Source organism: Hibiscus syriacus, unplaced genomic scaffold, assembly GCF_006381635.1.
Source record: "Hibiscus syriacus cultivar Baekdansim isolate YM2019G1 unplaced genomic scaffold, ASM638163v2 tig00116965_pilon, whole genome shotgun sequence".
NCBI lineage: Eukaryota > Viridiplantae > Streptophyta > Magnoliopsida > Malvales > Malvaceae > Hibiscus > Hibiscus syriacus.
In genome coordinates, this window is record NW_024063490.1 from 4457261 (window position 1) to 4480745 (window position 23485).

Below are 23485 nucleotides of genomic sequence, written 5' to 3' on the forward strand. Positions count from 1 at the left end.
CTTAGTGTGGATAGCTAAGGTAGTGGACGTAGACTTTGATTGAGAAAGTCGAACCACTCTAAATCACTGTGCAAATATTTTCAATTTTCTGCAAAAGCTTCCACTGAAAATTTTATTGTCAGTTCACCCCCCCTCTTGCCTATTCCGTTGATCGATTAACTCAACATGCTTTAACTATTTGAGAACCAAATGCATCACCATTGAGATTTTAAATCTGCAGCTACTTCTACATTAAGTATGTTTTGCTCTGACGGTTTTGATTTAGGGTTAACCTATCTCAATGAGCTGGCTGAAATGGATAGTATCCGAAAGGTATTCTTCAGATATCTAATCTTCCTTCTTGGTACTCAAGATTATGATGATCGAGATTTCTCTCGCGTTTTAAGTTGGGAAAAAAACAATGGAAATTAGAAATAATCAATGATAACATGCAAATTGTCTAAGTTAATAAGTTTTGAAAAAGGTTGTTGTTACCTTAGAAATGAAATTTGATGTTACCTCCCAATGCATCCATTGAGTAAGTTATTGTTTGGATAGAACAAAGGCTCGGGCTCATATTTATAGTGAAGCCAAAATTTATATCGAAATTCAAACTCAAATTTAAATTTAAATTCAAACTCCAATTAAATATGAAATAAACATGAAATGCAGTGTTAAATTGAACATGGAAATTGCATAATTGATTCATAATGTTCAAGTAACATGCGTTATAAACCATTAAGCCGGTAAAAGACAATACTGATTCAGTTCAAAGCCAAGTTGTGAGTTGATGGGGTTGTCACACTTGTCACATGGGAATAAAGTGCCCACATGGAAGAGAATAGGAGATAAGATAGATAGATTGGTATGCATAACCTATCCGAATGTAATATTTACTGTGTAAGTCACATGTTATATTGTGGAATATTAAAATACACAGTTATTGTGGTTGTATGTTTTAGTATTTTTTAAATTGAAAATAGTTCATTATGTGTATTATGTGAATCGAATGAAAATATACACACAATATAATCAAACCAAACATACATACACAACAAATTTATACATAACAATGTTTAAATAATTCATATACTACGAAATTAATCCAATAAAAAAGGGTAATTTCTAACGAAGTCTGGAACATTAGGCATCTTCCACATATTTTCCAAATACTCTCATATGTTACCACCTTTTTCTGATGACATATATAAATAATTTCAATTATCAAACTAATCAGGTGCAATTTTACTAACAAGAAACTAAATTGGCATAAACAGGAATAAATTTGTGTCATACCTAAAGCATTGTCCTCCAAGTAGGAAACGTCAAAGGGATGTGGACATATGTAATTGTATTGCTATATAAAAACATAAATTGTTAATCAAAGAATGTATGAACACCTGTTTAACTAGACAAACATATGGCATAAATGTAACTTACCGGATTATAAATCATTTTTCGCGTTGAATCATCGACCAACAGTGTATTTAGGGTGTTAAAATCAGGATAAGCGTTCCAAACATCATGGAGATCTTTACAGTAGGTAAAACCATCTTTTTTTTTGCACTTTCCTTGATCCTGTTTACAAACAGTCGAACATAAATATGTAGGAATCATAAACAAATAAAAGTCAGCAAAGTGTAATGACATTCATCTTACCCAAATGAATAGAAACTGGTCAGACAACAAAGGTAGTTTCTGAAGTATACGGTCGATGTTATGCCTGAGATTGTAATCAAGTTTGAATGTTAACATTTAATTGTATATTAACGATTTTGTCTATAGTAATTCAACTACTTAACAGTTCTAACCTCATCCTGGAAGACCAAATGGCAACAGCAAAATTTTGTAAACAAAAATGTATAAATTCATATACTCCTATTCTCAGGATAACATCTACAACATGAAGAAAATGAGATTAATGTTGTACGTTTATATGTTAAAATAATGGATACAAATGAACAAAATTAAAACCTTTTGCATTTTTTAAGAAGTAGGCAAGGAAACCATTGACATAAAAAATTACAAGTTTTCTTGCCGACGGTGTTGCAGACACGATATACTTGTTTGGATCATCATCATCATCTTCATCATCGTCATCTTCATTGAGCGCTTGGTTGTCCACATCTGTTAAAAGAAAATAAAATCATTTTACAATGTATAAATGTTTAAAAACATAAATAATTAGTTACCTAACTCGTTTGATGTCGTTGACGTAATTCGTCACGCAAGATGAAGACTTCATCATGCAATGATGAAATATCGGCTCACATTTCGCTCACAAGAGAATCAATATGCTCCCGAAAACTGACCATGTATTCCATCACTGTCTTAATTGTGACATCCTCTCTACCTAGAGTGTCTTTCATCATTGTATATCCCATTGGTTGGTCGTCTTCATGGCCAATGGGGTCCATTTGCTCATTCTCTTATTCTAATCCAACAACATCCTTGACACGCTTCCAATCAACATTTTCAACAAAATCGTATCCCGCTCTAGTCATTAATAACATGTCAATCTTGCGGGTTAATCAAACATGGGAGTCTTGCGAAAAATCAACTTTATGCTTCTTCAACAGATGAGTGATGACATATCCATATAGTAGTGAAGTTGAAATTGATGCTCCCTTTGTGACCATATATACAATTATCTTAAATATCAGTTTAGCAATGTTTGGATTCGTTTTGGATCTATACTTTGCTAACCACTAATAATCGTTGTCTCGAATCATTGAAAAGTTTCCCCCAGAAGGTCGAATAAACCAAGTGAGCATCTTGTGAAACACTCTCGACTTTACATCTAGGTGAATTATGCTATTTCTATCAACATGTTGGATTGAAGTATCTAAATCATTCTCATCCCAATCCCCTTTATTCTCGACACCTATACCATAAGTAATAGAATCCGGAGATATATATATATATATATATCCTTCCCCATGACATGGGTATTAATTCCTATTATATTAGTCTTATTAGGCTCACGCTGGAAGGAAACATTGTTGTAGAATACTCTAACTAGGTTGGGGTAATATTTTAGTTCTACACCGAGGAATTCAAGCCAACCCCAAGATGTAAATGTGGTTTTAAAACTAAAATCATATTTCTCATCAAACAATAAACCCATGTCAATGACACGTTCTGGACGAATCTTCCTTACTTTGAAACTCCTCTACCATATTTCTTTCTCCTCATTGGTTCTAAAGTTCAGAGTTTTGAACGACCAGATTTGTTCATAAGAAGCATTTGGTTGAGGAGAAGGTTGTCGTTGAGAAGAGGTTGGTTGAGAAGAAGATTTAGGGTTCTCGCGCCTATGACATTTTGGAGCCATTTGGGTGTGGATGATGTTACATTGGAACACAAACACATTAAGGACAAAAAGAGTCCAATATGGAAATCAATCAAACCCTAATTTATAGCAAAATATCAATAAATTTACCTGAAGATCTGATCGTAACTGTTATGAATGCTAGTATTCATTGGAGTAGAAGAGTTCTCTTCTGTCTTTAGGTTTTGGGTTTTTTTATTTAGGGTTTATATAGATTCTTTTAACATTTAAATAATGAAGGAAAAACACGCTTAATTAAAAAAAATCGATACAATTTAAAAATTGTCGATACAATATGTTTACATATTCTCTAATAAAACCGATATATTTTTACCGGATACATTGTAAATTTACCTATTACATTATAATTATCGGTTTCGATGTTTTTGGGATCGATACAATTTTAAATGTATCGACACTTTATGCGTGCACCTCGTTGGGCATTCATTCTAGACCAAAAGTATCGACACAAATTTAAAAAGTGTCGATACATTATGTGGACCTATTTTCTAATTAAACTGGTATATTTCTACCGGTTACATTGTAAATTTACCTATTACATTATAATTATCGGTTTTGATGTTTTAGGGATCGATACAATTTTAAATATATCGACACTTTATGCGTGCACCTCGTTGGGCATTCATTCTAGACCAAAAGTATCGACACAATTTAAAAAGTATCGACGCAATATGTTCACCTATTTTCTAATTAAACCGGTATTTCTACAGGTTACATTCTAAATTTACCTATTACATTATAATTATCGGTTTCGATGTTTTCGGGATCGATACAATTTTAAATGTATCGACACTTTATCCGTGCACCTCATTGTCATTCATTCTGGACCAAAAGTCTCGACACAAATTTATCGATACATTATGTGGACCTATTTTCTAATTAAACCGGTAAATTTCTACCAGTTACATTGTAAATTTACCTATTACATTATAATTATAGGTTTCGATGTTTTTGGGATCGAAACAATTTTAAATGTATCGACACTTTATGCGTTCACCTCGTTGTCATTCATTCTGGACCAAAAGTGTCGACACAAATTTATCGATACATTATGTGGACCTATTTTCTAATTAAACCGGTAAATTTCTTCCAGTTACATTGTAAATTTACCTATTACATTATAATTATCGGTTTCGATGTTTTTGGGATCGATGCTTTTAATAAATGTATCGACACTTTATGCATGCACCTCGTTGGACATTCATTCTAGACAAAAAGTATCGAGACAAATTTAAAAAGTGTCGATACATTATGTTGACCTATTTTATAATTAAGCCGGCATATTTTTACCGTTACATTGTAAATTTACCTATTATATTATAATAATCGTTTCGATGTTTTTGGGATCGATGCTTTTAATAAATGTATCGACACTTTATGCGTGCACCTCGTTGGGCATTCATTCTGGACCAAAAGTATCGACACAATATGTTCACCTATTATGTCATAAAGTCGGTATATTCTTACCGATTACGTTGTAAATTTACCTATTACTTTATAATTATCGGTTTTAATGTTTTTGGGATCGATACAATTTTAAAATTATCGATACATTATGTTTACCTATTCTCTCATTAAACCGATATATTTTACCTATTACTTTATAATAATCGGTTTTGATGTTTTGAGGATCGATACTTACAATAAATGTATCGACACTTTATGTGTGCATCTTGTTTGGCAGTCATTATGGACATAAAGTATCGATACAATTTATAAAAATATCGATACATTATGTTAACCTATTTTCTCATAAAACCAGTATATTTTTACCGGTTACATTGTAAATTTACCTATTATTTTATAATGTGTCGATACTTATGATAAATATATCGATACCTCAAGTTTTGGAACCATACTGGACAAAAATGTTGGAAACTTTGTGTTTACTAATTTTGTTATTAAAAAAGTCTATTTTTACCACTTACATTGTAAATTTACCTATTAATACTTTAAAGTAATAAAAGTTGAATTTTTTAGTTATTGTACATACCTAAATATGTCCTACAAAATTAATGTTGTACCCACCCTTCAACTACTACATCCTATTGAAAGCACCACTGAACCATGTTATCCTATTAACCTTTACTTACATCTCCATCAACTCCTGTTGTGACAATTGAACTTGCACAACCAAATTTTTGCCATATGGATCATACTGCATCAGAAAATGTTAAGCCAACCGAGGAATGCCATGATGTACTTATTGTTGATGAATCTGACAGATTGGTTGGTCATCTCTTTTCTTCATATGATCAAGCTTGGTACTTTTACAAGGGATTCACACGGGAACATGGTTTTAGTGTACGTCGGGGAACAACACAGCTTGATATGGAAGGGAATGTGAAGACACAAGAATTTTGTTGTTCCAAAGAAGTGTTTTGAGTATCCAAAGTCAATACTGTTGATCGTCAACGTGCTCATATGCCAGTCACAAGGACGGGATGGGCTAAAGTCATAGTTACAACAACAAATACAAAAGATCAGTAGGTTGTAAGTAAGTCTTCTCATAAACATAATCATGCATTGTGCACACCTGCTATGACACTATTTATGCGTTCTAATAAAGCTGTAAGTAAGGCTGATATCGATGAGGCAACAATATTGAAAGAAGTCGGTGTTGGCACATCACAAGTAATAAACTATTTAACGCAGCAGGCAGGGGGTTATCATATTTTTGGATTTACACATAAAGACCTCTACAATGCATTTCAAAGATGTAAAGTAAAGGAAATCTACAATGGGGATGTGAATGCACTTATTGCTTACTTTGATTATAAGAAACATGATGATCCCGGGTTGTTTTATGACATACTCGGTAGACAAATCAGGGGCATTACATAATCTTATTTGGTCAAATTGTACATCAAGATCAGATTACACATGTTTCAGTGATGTAATTGCGTTCGACACAACGTACAAAGATAATTTGTATGGTCGACCAATTATGCCTATTGTCGGTGTCAATCATCACCGTAACACAATTGTGTTTGCTACTGCCATAATAGCTGACGAGACGTCTCAATCTTTCGAGTGGGTGCTAAAGAATTTTTTAGAAGCCATGATGAATAAATCGCCTATTTCAGTTGTCACCAATTGGGATAGGGCAATGCAGAGGGCTATCAAATCTGTTATCCCTTCTGATAAGCACATATTATGTTCTTGGCATCTTTCTCGCAATGCACAAGCTAACATTGGTGACTCAAAATTTACAGTAGCATTCTCAAAATGCATGACTTCTTGGTGGACAATCGATGAATTTGATATTCACTGGCGTTCAGTTGTTTTAGAATTCAATGTCGAAAAGCATCCATGTGTGATTGAGAAGGGAAATACTCGGCACTTATGGTCACAAGCATATCTAACCGGTCATTTCTTTGTCAATATTCGCTCAACACAAAGGTGTGAGTCTATGAATGCTTCACTCGCGATTTCACTGAAACACAAGAAGACATATTTAGATGTTATTCGTACAATTGAAGAAGGAATTAGTAGAGTGCGTATGAACGAGTTGAAAGCGGATTACTTAAGTTCCCAGACGAAGCCCTTCCATATCACAAAACTGATTGACCTTGAAAGCCATACTGCTGAGATTTATACGCGCAAATCTTTTCGTTTGTTCCAAGAAGAACTTTAACGGGAGACGTTATACCAGATTCAGGACTTATCAGATGAATGTCAAAATTATATTTTGACAAAGTACAAAGAAAAATAAGACATTTGAAATCAGTTTTAATTTTGGTACATGAACCCTAAATTACCCATATAGAAAATTCGAGTCCGTCAGACATCCATGTCGCCATCAACTTCATGTTTTGAAGCACTTGGATTACACATATTTGCCTGGGTCTTTGATTCAAAGTAGGTGGACTAAGGATGCGAAGGCTTGTGCACCCAGTTTTGTTGACTTGAATGTGCCTCTAGAAGTAATGAAAATGGAAAGGTTCGCTGCTCTACGTGCAACGTCAAGTCGGTTATATTACATTGCTTCAAAGACATATGTGTCTTTCAAAACCTCAAGAGATGAGATGAAAAGACTAACAGCAGAATTTGAAAACTCATTTGGTTTAAATGATTCAATCAATCGGAGAACTGTAGTAAACAACGTTCGTGACCCACAACGAAAACAACACAAGCGAAAAGAAATACCAAAGAATAAGGTCGAGAAGAAAATTAGGCGATGTGGGTTCTGCAACGGTGAGGGACATAACAAACTAACATGTCCTCAGGTCAAGCTCAGTTTGGAAACAAGCACACAGTCTACATCAACTAATTTTTTTGAAGACGGAATGAAATGACCATTCAGCCCGCACATGATGACAATTATGTTAGTGACATTTGGAATAATGCAGACAACGATCTCGATATATCTTAAGTATCAACATGACTCCTACTATGTATAAGAAACATGTACAACAACATATTGCTAACTTTTCTCATCTCATACATAATTACATTCATATACAAATTATAAATCGAATACAAAATTTCCCTTACATTGACATCATCATGCCCTTTTGTTATTTCTGTGTCTGATGGCAACTTTTGTCATCTTCTCTCTTCGTTTATTTTGATCGTTACTTACGAGATCGTTTAATTTTTGCATACGATCCCATTCTCCAACAACCTATATTCAAATTATCAGTACGTTAAGTATTGTAAATCACAACATTCAATCTATGACTTTTAACAATTTAACTGCAAACTAATTTTTCATTCCACTTATAAAATCACCAGTTGCTCCTCTAGAACCGATCGATTCCATCCGTATAATCAAATACATGCCGCAATCATATATGTTACAAAATTTGAATACCACACATGTCAATTATGAAACCTGCATAAACTGCGCTTTCTATTTATGATAACATCTCATACCCATTCAATTGCTCATTCATCTTATCCTCCACAAATTTGAATTTTTTCAATGGGACCTTTAGATGGTCACATGTTTCTACAAAAATGCGTTCCTGATTATATCTATCTAATATTGTCATCTGCATTAAAAAATATCAAGTTATGATCCAAACAAATTAAGCATTATAATTTATATAATTTCCTTTCATAGATACCAATCTCTTAGCATCATTCACTCTCTGTTTGACCGCTGGAGATGAAAATAGACTATCATATACCGTTACAACACAATCTATCATATACAGCACCAACTATCATATACAATACCAACAGATACTAATGAGAACCAGTGTAGTTTATTGTGATCGGGATCTGTAATAAATTTCACACCCAATTTGACAAAATTTAACATTATATATCATAAAACATCATTTGTAATTCGTATGGTGTCTTACCTTGTCACACTCGGTGAATTTCACATAGTCATCCAATATCGACCCCCAAAAGCTCGCAACACCATCAACAGTTGTGTTGACCTCCAACACCTGTTGCTGTATTTACGCGACAATCATTATTAATTTACCGTCTATAACACTGCTTTTCAACATTTATTAATTTAACTCGCCGCTAAGTGGTATGGAGGGTAGTCAATCTTCTCACATAACTTTTTCGATTCGTAACATAATGTCCAGTCAACCAAATCAATAACCTAACAAAATTAATTACACAATCAGAACATATTCACAAGGGTTTAACATTTTTTACTTTTTACTTACCGCACTGCTAACTCATTCCATAAGCTTCAACATTTCAACGTTAGATACAGTAGCGAATTGATTTCCCATTACGATTACAACATATCTGTATGAAACATTAGGATTAATATTTTGTCATTAAATATTTAAATATCACTCACAAAACAATATATTTCACTTACGACAATTCTAACCCACTATTCCATAAATAATCACACATTGCAGCTTCGTAACCACCAATTCCGCTTGGAATTTCCGCTTTTTCAACCTACAATTTTTCATACAAATTTTTGTCACAACAACATAATAAAAATCAAATTAAGTTTTCTTTTATTCAGCTTACCTTCTTCTTCTTCTTCATTGTTGCAGGACATTCTGAATCCAAATCTACATCTATAACACTCTCCGGTGTATAAATCACATCCACATCCTTCCTCCTCATTTCCTTCATCTTTTCTTCTTCATATTCTTTCAATTCATCGTATTTTTCCTCTACATAACTCTTCATCTCTTTAAATTCAGCCTTCATTTTTTCCCCTTCATCCAAGTTTTTCTTAACCACCCCCGTCACCCCCGTAAGTTCACCCCTCAAATCCACAACTTCCTTCATGACTCCATCATTTTTACCACCCATCATTATCTTAACTTCACCCCTCAACTCCACAACTTTTTTCACCACTTCATCTATTTTTCCACCCATTTCCCCCTTAAGCCTCTCAATTGCCTCTTCGACTCTTGATTGTATTTGCAAAATATCAAAAAGGAATTTTTTTACATCCGCCAATTCAGACATCAAAATGTCGAATTTACTCTGTTTTCCCTTACCGTCATCCCCCTCACCGTCATCCCATACTACCATCTCTTCTTTCTTCTCCTATTCCTCTACTGCCTCCTCTACCTCCTTACCAATAACCTTCAAAAATAAATTACAATATTAATACATTGATTATATTCTTAATATTATTTAATTACATTTATTACCCTTTCTTGCTTTGTCGGTCTATCCAACTTCAACTTCGCCATCACTATAACCACCTCTTCCTTCCCCCATACACGGATATGTGCCACTCTAAGCCTTTCATATTCCGACCAAAAATCAAATAGTGCAACCTGCATTTATAATTAAATTTATCATTTTATATAATAACTATACTATCATTTTATATAAAAATACAAAAATGTTCTTCAACTCATTTACCTCTAAAATTGTTATGCACCCTTTGAGGTATCTCTGGTGGCCCTTTTGAAAGCTGATTATTGATTCAATCAATCTCGAATGGACATATTCAGCCCAATTGAATTCACCTTTCAAGCCTTCATCGCAAATCAAATTCATATTTTCCTTGCTCGTTGATGTATCACCAGTTGGACAAAGAAAGATCCCGATAAGGTACAATAGAACTCGGGCCTTTAGGTCATCCCCCTTGTAAGATCCACTTTTGATTTCCTCTTCAAGTTCAGCATATGTCACCTTGTGCTTCAAATCACATTTGGAGGCAAGTGCTTTCCATTTCTTAGTCTTATTGACTTCTACAACACTTTTGCCTTTATTTTCTACCCCCAAGATGGCGGTAGAACATGAGACCCCCCCAGAGGAAATGAATAATAACCATATTTAACCATACATTGTTGGACATCAAATTGCTCCACCAAGGATCGACACAATTCCCTCTGAATTGGTCGATCCCTCACTCCTATCAAAGATCCAAACCTCATTTCTTTCAGCATATTCAATTGCTCATTCTCCTTAAGGTGTTCAATTAACGAATTCACTCTTTTTATGATGCACCTTGTCGACACTTCCTACATTTTTAAAAAATATATAATGTTATTGTTTTAATATATCTTTTATCAAAGTATTTACAAGTTTAATGAATACATTCTTTTCATGTGCTTTCCTCCAAGCTTTGTATTATTGTCTATCCATCTTTGACCGTTTCATGTAAGGTTCCTTCTCAGCATCACTCATCAACTTCTATTTCTCCAACACATCATTTTTCACCTAATATTAGGCATAAAAGTTTCTCATTCAATGCATTAACGCTAAATAATACTCAATGTTAATTTCATTTTACATACCAAACCGATGTGATTGCCAGTTTCCTTCATCCTTTGACATTCGATCATACTGTCAACATTTAAAATTTGTAATCAATTTAAAGTTCTTAAATACTTTAATCCAATTACAATTTCAAAAATAATAACAAAAATACATTGATACTTACTAGAAGTACATATATCCACCCTTCGGTTGCTTTCGAATCTTAGCCTCAATTTCAAAGTCATCTTCGCAATCAACAATTGTAAGATCCGTTGACTTCATTTTTCCTTCATATATCAGTTTAAGCAAATCAAAATCAAATACTGGTTACATATAATTTATTTAATATGCAAATATCGATAATTACCCTTGTAGTTAGGGGTGAGAATAGGCCAGGTCAGCCTACAAGGGCCTACGACCTGGCCTACATAAAGCCTGGCCTGGACTGTCCTATTTAATAAATAGATCAGACTTAGGCTTTTTTAAAAGCCTATTACATTAAATAGAACAAGCTTAGGCTTATTAAAAAGCCTTATAAGCCTGATAGGCCAGCATATATATATATATATATATACTTATATTATTTTTTCCCTTAATAGTTATGAAAGACAATGCTTTAATTATTGGGGAGATTGATAGCTAGATTAGTTCACAAATTAGCATTATTAAAACCCCACTTGCACGGGTGGGCAACCAAAAGCATGTGCCTTGATTATGAGTAGATTTTTCTCTATACTCGTGTTTTTTCTTTTTACTATATGAGCACCATTTTTAATTAATTAGGCCCATACCCCACACCATGCACAACCATGTTCTACTCCCAGATTCCCTATCTGGCAGCCACAATTCATGCCCACACCTCAACCTTTCCCAAGGAGCTGCCCATATCTTGCTGCTCCAACACACCCACTCCACCTGGAAAAAAAAAACAAAACACAAGGAAGTATGAATATTCTTTTTCAGTTGTAAATGGGTATTTAACACAAACAAACAAAATGTAATAGGGGATCCGGAAAAAATCACACTGTAACTCCATCTTCAAAGAATAACAAAGGTTATCTATTACTCACTTTAAGAAGGCTTTTAAAAAAGCTATCAGGCCAGGACAAACTTTTAAAAAGGCCAGGCCGAGCCAAAATAAAAGCCTTTGATAAGCTATAGGTCAGGTATAAGCCTAAAAAATTCATCGTAGGCCAGACTCATGCCTTTTAAAGCCTGGCCTGGCCTGACCTATTCACACCCCTACTTGTAGTAAAATTGTTTCATTCAAAAGAATTTGAATGGCAACTACTATAAGTATCGACACATTTATACAACCTACAATATCATTTTCTACCTATAATATTATATACAAGTATCGATATTTATTTTCTACCTATAATATTATATAATCGGTCCCAAATCCTTCTTGGTTTCGAAATCCCCAAACCAAACCCAAAAATCCTAATCCCTATTTCCTTCAAACGAATGGGAATACTCTATACAACTTACAATATCATTTTCTACCTATAATAGTTTATAAAAGTATCGATATTTATTATCTACCTATAATATCATTTTCTATCTGTAATCGGTCTCAAATGCTTCTTTACTTTGAAAACCCCAAACAACACATAAAACCCCTATTTCCGATTACTGTAATAATAAAAAACTAGGGTTTCGATAACGTACTTTTCGATTCGACTGCAGTAACAAACAAACAAACTTCGCTTTAAAAATGCCTTCTAGAATGCAACAACAATTACGCTTCGATTTCAAAAATTCGGCCGTCTCCTATATATTTTCAGAGGAAATTTAGCTATGCCTTTTATATTTTAACCAGATATGTTATTTATATTTAATCGATACAATTACCAAAGTGTCGATACTTTGATGTCAGGTGTTGATACTTTCGATAAAATATTTACTTATTTCTTTTAAAAGTATCGATAATTTATTACGCGTACTTATTAAAGTATCGACACATTCAACATATCCGGTAGCACGTTACCGGTTTTGTCATAATGAAACCAGTTTTGTCATATTTTTACCTGTTATATTGTTATGGATCGATACATTTTTATAAAATATCGACATTTTATAGGCGCTATTACTTCTTCTCTTTTAAATTCCAAAAATGTCGATACTTATTTCAATGGAATCGATATTTTCAACATATCCGGTAGCACTTTACCGGTTTTGTCATAATGAAACCGATTTTGTCATATTTTTACCTGTTATATTGTTATGGATCGATATATTTTTATGTATCGACACTTTATATACACTATTACTGCTTCTCTTTTAAATTCCAAAAGTGTCGATACTTATTTCAATGGAATCAATACTTTCAATATATCCAGTATCGCTTTACTGGTTTTTTCATAATGAAACCGATTTTATCATATTTTTACCTTTTATATATATTGTTATGGATCAATACATTTTTATTTGTATCGATACATACCGACAAACTAAGTTTGACAACTAATATTTATTCATGATTTCCACCTATAACATTATTATTACTCTACATTTTCATAACACTAAACCGAATTTATTAAATATCTTATAAGGTATCAAATAATATTATACATTAACTATATATTAACCCGCCTTTCCTAAGAAAAACAGTAAAAAGGAAGACAAAGATAAAAGCAAAATCTAAACACTTTCTGATTGTAATATGGATAAGATACCATCCAGAAAATGGTATTATATCTAAACCGATATAAAATGACGTCGTATATGGATGGAGCTTTTTCTAATGAACGGTTGCCGCCGCTGCTACAGTGGGGCCCCTACATGAATGGGCAAACTTAAAAAAGAAAAGATGCAGTAGCTGTCGTCACCGGAGTGAAAGCCGGTGCAGGTTAAATCCAACCCAAAGAAAAGAAAAATCCTAATAATTATTTGTTTGGTATTGTCGTTACTCTAATGGCCTCCAGGTAACCAAGTTTCCCGTCCTTCAGATCTCATCTCTCTCACAACTAATAATTGCACTCAGAATCCAAACTAGTATCTCTTTTTTTCTGTGTGGAGTTCTAGTTGATTTTTTTTCGCGGAATCGAGATCGGTCTGCTCTAGCTCATACTTCAACCTTGACCTTGTTTCAATTAGGGTTTCCTTATTGTTCTGATGATTTTGAAATGAATTCCGACGTTGATTAGCCGACAGAATTCGCCCAAATTCTCCAGGTTCAGTTCGTTTAGTATCAAAGAAGAACCGCGGAGAAAATATCGAAACAGGTAAAAACTTAGTAATCTTACTTCTTTCGCCTTTTTCTTCTTTAAATTCCTTTAATTGTGTGGTGAAGTCGATGCCTTTCGTTAATTAACTGAAAATAATCAGTACAGTAATTACTAAAATCAATTCCACCCAAAGTGGAAACCTTTTTTCCCTTTATTAAGTATCTGTTTATAAATGGAGTCTGGTTTATTCATGTAATTATTCTTTCTTTCTTTCTTTCTTTTTTGGGGGGGGGGGGGGTTAAAAGCAGGAGATGGCAACGCCAATGGAGCCTCCGAATGGTATTCATTACCCAGGAAAACATTACTATTCCATGTGGAAAACGTTGTTCGAAATTGACACCAAGTATGTGCCCATCAAGCCAATTGGGAAAGGGGCATATGGTATCGTTTGCTCTTCCGTTAATCGCGAAACTGATGACAAAGTCGCCATTAAAAAGATACACAATGCCTTTGACAACCGGGTTGATGCACTGAGGACTTTGCGTGAACTGAAGCTTCTCAGACATCTTAGACATGAAAATGTGATTGCCTTGAAAGATGTCATGATGCCCATTCATAGGAGAAGTTTCAAGGATGTTTATCTAGTGTACGAACTTATGGATACGGATTTGCATCAAATTATTAAGTCTTCCCAAGCGCTTTCAAATGATCACTGTCAGTATTTCCTCTTCCAGGTATATACGAATCCCTTTGCAAAAGCATCTTATTGTGATAGTTTTGTTAGATTATTTGTTTAAAATGGATAACTGTTCTTGCTACGCGGTGTTACATTTCAGTTATATGAAGTTAATATACGGAGCAAGAAACTAAAGGGTCTAATTTTATATACACGGGCTTGCAATTCATACATTTTGTGTGCGCATGTTTTAACAAACATTCCTTTGTGCCAAACTTCATTACATTCTACTTGAATGAAGTTTAAGCAAGGAATCAAGAACGGAAAGTGTCAAATTTGAATGTGTTTTACATGGATTCTATGTTGCATAACTTCGCATTACTACCACTAGTACACTAATTTATGATAATTATCATGTAATCTATATTTTTATTTCTTGTGCTTTCCTTTTTGGTTGTTCTCCTTTGTTGAATAGTACTACTGTCTGGTTGTTACATTCATTCTTAGCACTCTATTAAATTATTGGTCGATCAAAATGATTGTTCCTGCAAATTAATCTCCAATGTTTTAACATGACTAGACAACAGTTAGGGACTGACATGATGGGAGCTATTTCATGATAGCTTTTATCGAGAAACACATTCTAGGCATTCTAGCTTTCGACCATAATGTACTGGCCTGAAATGATTATTACTTTCATCTCTAATATATCTGGTATGATCATGCTTCTACAAGCTTTTATCCAAAGGCCTACTATTATAAAAATTGTTTTTCATAAAGAAGCACATTTCGGAGTAGCTGCATCAGTTGTGACCAGGGTTTCAAATCACGGTCCGAAAACGTGATTTTGTTCGCGAAATTACGGTTTCGCCACCATCCGAGTTACCCGCTACACCCACGATAGCGCCCGCGACGGCCACAATCACGGTAAACCTGAAATGAACGAAAACGCGACCGCGACCGCGATTTGAAACCATGGTCGTGACTGCATTTTCTCTCAGTTGTTTGGGCGTAATGGGACTTCTAGCTTTTATGTGCATGACTTTTATTTAGTAATTGAAAAGATTATGCAGGGGTAATGTTCTTGAATTTTGCATTAAAGTTTCTGCTGTGACAATGATCTAATATTAAAAAAAAATTGTACCTCAATCTCCTTCTTGCAGTTACTTCGAGGCTTGAAGTATCTTCACTCTGCAAATATTCTCCACCGTGACCTGAAGCCTGGAAACCTTCTTATAAATGCAAATTGTGATCTTAAAATTTGCGACTTTGGACTGGCTCGCACAAGCAATGCCAAGGGTCAATTCATGACAGAGTATGTTGTCACTCGCTGGTACAGGGCTCCTGAGCTTCTCCTCTGCTGTGACAACTATGGAACATCCATCGACGTGTGGTCTGTCGGATGCATCTTTGCCGAGCTTCTTGGCCGGAAACCTATCTTCCCTGGTACAGAGTGTCTCAACCAACTTAAGCTGATCATCAACACTATTGGCAGCCAGAAGGAAGAGGATCTTGAATTCATAGATAACCCCAAGGCAAGGAACTACATTAAATCACTCCCATATTCTCGGGGAATCCCCTTTCCCCGTCTTTATCCGAATGCCCATCCTTTGGCAATCGATTTACTGCAAAAAATGCTTGTATTTGATCCTTCGAAAAGGATTGGTGTAACCGAAGCACTCCAACACCCTTACATGGCACCCTTGTATGATCCCAACAGCAATCCTCCGGCCCAAGTGCCAATCGATCTTGACATAGATGAGGATCTGGGGGAAGAAATGATCAGGGAGATGATGTGGAAGGAAATGCTTTATTACCACCCTGAAGCTGCCAACCTCAATGGTGAGGTGTGCGCCTAATCTTTTCCACATTTTCCTTAATCACTCTGGTGGTAATAGATGCTAGTCCTTAATGGTTTGAATAATGTCTTTGCTACTCCTTAATGGTTTGAATAATGTCGGAGAAACACAGGCAATATGTGTCGGTTGTATGCTGTGATGCATGATATAACTAAATTTTGTACCAATTACTTGTTTAGGAGTTTGAGTTCTTTCCGTAGATGCCTTGAAAAAGGAAACTTGTAAGTGTGATATTTTATGGGGCAAACACGAGCCTTTGGACTAATTTTTTGTTACATGTTATGTACATTAAGTTTAGACATTGGGGAAGTTAGCTTGTGATGAATGATTGTAGTTGAAGTCTGGCTCCCTATTTTTGGTGTGGGTTAGGGATTGAATGTGGTTGATTAAGTTAATAATGGAACAGGACTTCCATTAATAGAATGAAGGGTAAATACATGTTTAGTACCCCAAGTATCACTTTTTTTCATTTTGATGATCCAATTTTTTTTTCAAAATCATACAAACGTTTAGTTTGGTTTTATTTTGGTTACCTGTTGCTGATGTATCATCATAAGATAATGTCCTATCATCATTGAAAAAAATAAAAAATGTCACGTGAACATATCTTTTATATTTTTAGTGACGGGTAATCAAAATAAAATTAAAACCAGAAGGGAACAAAAGTGATAGTTGACTATTAAACTTGTACTTACCCTAGAATTAACTCAAGTTATAAAGTCATCAACAGTTAACCAAATCAAATTAAATCATTCACGCATTTTTCTTTTGACCCAAGAAAATTAATAATATTCGATATGAAACCCGAAGTTTACGAGTCGACGGAAGAGAACTTTTGGAGGTATTATCTTATTATGGAGGCTTTAATCATTGGAGGAATTGTTTGTACGAGAAGTCCATTCTGATTTTGTTTAATATATTCATGGTGCATAAAACTACAAAATAATAACGAGCCATGCAATTAGAGGCAGAAGATATAAAGAGTCGGGGACCTTCAGCTCCCAGAATTCAAAATTTTTCTTTATGACCTAATTTTCAATAAAAAAATTCTTAATGAACTTATTTTTTTTTTTCAAAATTTTCTTTAATATACATAGTATTTCTCCCAAAAATGTTGAAAATTTATTCTAATAGTTGTTAAAGTTTTTGGAACTTTTAATAATTTAATATTTGGCTTTTTCAAAATTTAATGTCAAGGTATATTGTTGCATGCAGTAAAGGGTGTTTGGTTCGCGGAAAATAAAATTGTCAAGAGGAATAATCTTTTTTTTTTTGGGAATTGCATTCTCACATTTGGTTTACGGAAAAATATTATTACTCGGAATAATCTTTTCACATTTGGTCACGGTAGTAGCTTATTTGGGAGTTTTCTTATCCTTGTGCTTTCATTTCTTTATTTTACATGGGTTTGTATTTAACGTTGATGATGGATAAACTTAGTCCCACCATGAACTAACTTTATTTGACGTGAGTTTGTTGTGAATGATTTTTATTTTGTGTTAATGAATGGTTGAATATTTTATGCTTAAATGTTGTTTTGCTTATTGTTTATATTTTAAATGCTTAGTCTCGTAAGAGCTTTCAAGAATTAGCCGTTTTCTAAGTATAGATGTCTAATATTGAGAGAGTTAGGCTAGATGGACGTGAACAAGGGAGCTAAAAGGATGGTAAGGTTCTAATCTGCCTTAGATATAAGAAGAGAGTTTCTTCATAGGCTAGTAATGCAGTTCACGCTGAGAGGTATTGCCGTAATATTTTTCTGTCAGGTTCCTTACTTGAGATAGCCTAGGAGCACTATTAGCAAATCATGTCAAGCAACATACTCATAGAATACATAGAACATTCTCGACATAGAATATTAATTGCCACAACAAACCCAACCATTTATCCCTGTAGAAGTTTGATTGTGTAAGGTTATCAAGTCTTATTTCATTCTCCGAAGTTTAATTTTATTTTGCTAATATATTAATTTATTGTTTACCTCATCACTTCACATAAACTTTTGCCAAAACAATTTTAATCATTTGCCTATACCATTACACACACGCATGTACGTTCGCACGCACACGAGGGCGCACACGCGGATGCGCGCGCGCACACATATATATAGTGACACCCTTTTACTATAGCTTTACTAAAAAAAATCCCTCCAATCCCTATGGGGACGATAATCACTCACTACTATATTACTTGCTCGAATGTGTATACTTGCACATAATATTTGTTCAATTTTAGCACTTGCACAACACGACCAGTAATGTTGCATGTTTAATGTTATTCATTCAATGAAGTTTTTAGTGAATTTTTTTTAATGCCCTATGATGAAAATTTTAAAATTGTGAAATGTTGTGAGAATGTTTTAAAGACTTGTTAGAATTAGGATGCATAGAAACCTTTTTAGACTATAAGTGCATGTTCTCAATACTTTAAGAAATTATAATTTTTTAACTTTAAATCTCATGTCTTTATTAGATGCTATAGCAATCTGTTAATTTTTTTTATAATTGCTTGAGGTGCCCAACTAGCTCTAGTCAAATAAATTGATCATGACAACATTTAGCTCTAGGACACTCCGCTGATAAGTCAAGTCTAGTACACATAGTGAACACTATGTAGGAAAGATTGTAATACCCCAAATATCAGGTCAATGACTATATTGAAAAGATTTAAAAATTTGGAGGATTAAATTGAATAAATGGTTAAATATAAGAAAATGATTTAGAAATTGTGATTAAGACCAATTAGTAAGAATGGAAGAATGAAAGGGTATTTTGGTTCTTTAAGGGGAAATGGATTTAATATCCATTTTAATTAGGGTATTTAAAAGGGAAAAAGGGAAAATGTGAGAACAAGCTAAGTTCTCTTCTTCTTCCCCCTAGTCTTGTGCCCTCCATAGCGAAGGTAAGGGTTCTTTAATGTTGGTTTTCCTTTCGTTTTGGGTTTGTTTTTGAAAACTTATGTGATGGGTAAGATTAAGAAAGGGTTAAAGAGGATTAAAACTAAGAAATGAATGTTTTATTTGAGATTGAAGAAAATGGGTTTTTGAGTGATTTATTGAAATGTGAGTTTTTATTGATATTTACAAGTATATTTAACTTGTCAAAGAAGTAAATAATAGATTAGAAGCCTTGGATGTGATTAAAAATATGTTAGAAAAAGTAGTATGATCCTTAGTTTGAGATGTTATTTGGAGAATTTAGATGTTATAAGAAGTTAAATGGAGGAAAGTTAGTTGGATTAAGTGATGTTAAGTTTAAGGGTATTTTTAGAGGTAAAAGTAAGAGAATTAAACAAAAATTTAGTGAAAATCGAGTTTAAAACATGGAAAATATGGGTAGGGGTATCGATACTGGAAGAACAGTACTGATACTATAGGTTTAAATTTGAAGAATTACGATGATCAATATCGATACTGCTGCAATTAGTATCGATACTGATGTGGGTATCGATACTAAGAGAAAGGTATCGATACCATGGATTTTAGAATGCAGAAATGGTATCGATAGTGAAAGGGAGTATTGGTACCATAGTATAGAAGTATCGATACCATGGTAGGGTACCAATACTATTGAGTCTGAAATTGTAAGATAGACTGAAATTGTAACAGAAATTGAAAATAATAGTACTTTTTAGTATTATTAAAGTATAAATGTTAGAGAGTATACTAACATTTGTATGGTATGTGTACTTAATGGATGCTTGTGTAGATCATAACCAAGCTCCCGAGTCAAGCAAGAAAAAGGGCAAGGATAAAGTTGCCGAGTAGTTGGACGTCATTACAGTATACTAGGAAGGTATATCAGGTAAGTGCATTTATTGTAATTATATGGGATGAGGGAGACTCGCAATGAGTCAATCTCTAGTGTTTTGATTTAATGTATGTTTTACAATATTTAATATATGTTTGTAATGTGTATGAAAATGATATTATGAATAAGTTTTAGAGTAGAAACTGTTCTAAAATGAAAGTTAAATGCCTAACGGTGCATTTTTGGCAGAAAGGTGTCACTAATGCAAGTTAGATGAAATGGTGCATTTTTTGCAAAAATGTTCCATTAATGCAAGTTAAATGCCTATCGGTGCATTATCGACATGAAAGGATGCCATAAATGAAAATGCATAACGGTGCATTATCGGCATGAAATGATGCCATAAATGAAAATGCATATCGGTGCATATCGGTGCATTATCGACATGAAAGGATGTGATAAATGAAAATGCATAACGATGCATAATCGGCATGAAAGGATACCACAAATAAAAATATATATAACGATGTATTAACGGTGTATAAAGTGCCACTCATGGTATTTATAAAAGATAAATGACCATTTGACACTTTGGTGCAATACATGTACATTACTTTCTCATTTAACATACATAGGACAAATAAAGAATAATTGGGAAAAATATACAGAAAGATAGGTATGTTGGGCATACTAAGAATAATTTCGATGATTGTATGAAAGAAATTTGGTTTAACTGATAAGGATTTATCTGATCCTTATGGAGTATGCGATTTAGTTCGTAATAAAATAGCCATGATATGTATAAATTGCAGTTTCTTTACGATATTATGTCTCACTAAATAAATATTTAATGTGTGTTGATTTCACGCGTAAGTAAAAGCAAAAACTAGTCGGGTAAGGGGTACAGTAGCAACTATCATCAATCTAAGGTTGAATCTCATCAGTAACAGTAGGACAATCATGTTTATTTTGAAAATTAGCTAGCATGTAATCGACTTTAGGAAAAATGTTATTGAATGTATTTAAAGTGATAATTTATAGTAATATGTTTCAACGAATGTTTTATTTTTGTATTAAAATGTTTTGTTTTAAATTTCGAAACAAAATTTTATGGGTTTTACAAATGAGTGAATGTTTTTTTTAAAGTCATGTGACACCTATGACTTGTGTACGGAAACGTATACGAAAAATAGGTGTTACAAAGATAGTCTCGAATAGCATGGGTGAATGAAACTTTTCACATGATGACTCTACCTAAAATGCTAGGGGGTTCGTTGTTGACCACATCTTATTACTCAAGTACTGAAAGGTAGTTGTGATAAGTTGAAGCCCTAGTTAAGCTAAATAGTAGTCATGATAAACTGGAGTGGCATGCAACTTACTCTAACATTAGTTACAGGTTAAGAGGGTTGCTAGAACATTGAAATTGAATAAGTAAGTATGGACAATTTTTTCTAATTTAGTTAAGTCTTGATTGGATACACCTAGCATGTGCACTGCTACACTTTGTGGATTCTGATTTTAATAAGTTAACATTGCATTCCCTAATTTTAGATCATATGAATGTTGTACTCATTGCTGCTATAATATTTTGAGGGCTGAAAAAGGAAGTTAAAAATTTGATTTAGTTTAATGATGTTATTCTATGACATTACTGTATAGAAGTAGTTGCATTTTATGCATTTTGTTGCTTGAGGACAAGCAAACACTTATGTTTGGGGTATGATAACTCTCCAAAAGAGTTAGCATGTTGGATATTTTTACCTAGGTTTAGATTGAACAGGAGGATATTAGGATCATTTGTACATGTTTTTGCATCATTTGCATCATGGGAGTTAGTTGAGACTTTGGGATAATTTTGATATTTATTGTTGAAAATTGGTACACTGATGTTGTGGTTGTAGGTGATGCTATGAAGCGATGTTGCACAAGGTCACTATGCAGAACTGGCAGCAATTGCTCAGTCGCAGACGGTTAGAGAAAATTCTGGAATAGGACAATTGGATGGACAACTATCATTTAGCCAAAATATCACCTAAAACGTGGAGCGATTTAATTAGTTGAAAGCTTGAATTTTCAGCCTATAAATGGGAGAGGAATTTACACCATTAGAATCAATTCTTTCTTCTCAAAACATTATTCTCCACATAAATCTGTCTTGAGTGAGCCATGATTGTCTAAGCCTTTCGCTAAGAAATGCTACAATAGTTGGGGGAGCACTACCGTGTAGCAACGATGATCAAGAAGATTCTTCTCTATCTTTATTTCTTCAATTGAGATAGGGAAGTGACAATTTATTTGAATGTTTTTCATAACTTAGAATATTATTTGGTTTTGAACGGTATGTGTTTGTTTAAATGCTTTTTATTATGTTCAATGCTTAGATTTTATTTTTCAAATGCTGTCGAACTTATGAGATAGTTTTAGAATTAAAATTTCTTTATGTATATATTCTCTATGATTTTTAGAAATGAAAGTTATGGATGTTTAATATAACTTTTGATCAGCATTGTTATTTGTGAAAAGAAAAGTTGGTGTAATTAGATGTATGTTGCCAATTATCATGCATTGTTTATTGTTTCTTGTTAATTGTTTGGTTACTTGAATTAATGAGGATTGATTCTTGTTAATTAAATATTTTTAATCCTTGCGTGACACATAGGTATAATGTTTAAAGCATAATCATAGTAAAAATTGCCATATAATATCCACATCCATTTAATCCTTGATCTGATGTTCTCTTGAATGTTGTAGCATTGCCTGGTATCTATTATTCTAATTTATCTATTTGCTATTACCTTTTATTTCATCATATATCTTTTGACACTTGCCACACAAATCTCTTGTAACATGTTTTGCTCTTTTTGGATTCGACATCCGAAACTTTTATAGCTTCCACTTTATTACTTGAACACGATAATGTATGCTTGCACTTTGTTGTAGCCTTATCATAACATCACTTACAAGCTAGAACTTCCTACCTCTTCTAAGATTCACCCGATTTTTTCATGTTAACCTATTGAAGCGAAAGATAGGGCCACATGACTTAA

At 33.6% G+C, this 23485-nt stretch overlaps 1 protein-coding gene and 1 long non-coding RNA gene across 3 annotated transcripts; one reads left to right on the plus strand and one right to left on the minus strand.

The window, feature by feature from the left end:
* Window positions 1-423: 423 nt before the first annotated feature.
* On the minus strand, window positions 424-16078 carry LOC120191177. The gene is made up of 3 exons (XR_005522668.1): window positions 15943-16078; window positions 7686-7688; window positions 424-439 (listed from the first exon to the last, which is right to left on the minus strand). It is a non-coding gene; the product is annotated as an uncharacterized LOC120191177 (long non-coding RNA).
* Window positions 13840-16987, plus strand: LOC120191175 (mitogen-activated protein kinase homolog NTF3-like). 2 transcript variants are annotated; one of them, XM_039194148.1, is made up of 3 exons: window positions 13840-14208; window positions 14460-14885; window positions 15991-16987. In XM_039194148.1, the coding sequence occupies exons 2-3, from the start codon at window positions 14463-14465 to the stop codon at window positions 16684-16686; spliced, it is 1119 nt and encodes a 372-aa protein (XP_039050079.1). In that variant the 5' UTR covers window positions 13840-14208; window positions 14460-14462; the 3' UTR covers window positions 16687-16987. The 2 variants fall into 2 exon arrangements, with proteins under 2 accessions (XP_039050079.1, XP_039050080.1); XM_039194149.1 differs by lacking the exon at window positions 13840-14208 and having other exon boundaries at window positions 14457-14885.
* The last annotated feature ends 6498 nt before the right edge of the window (window positions 16988-23485 follow it).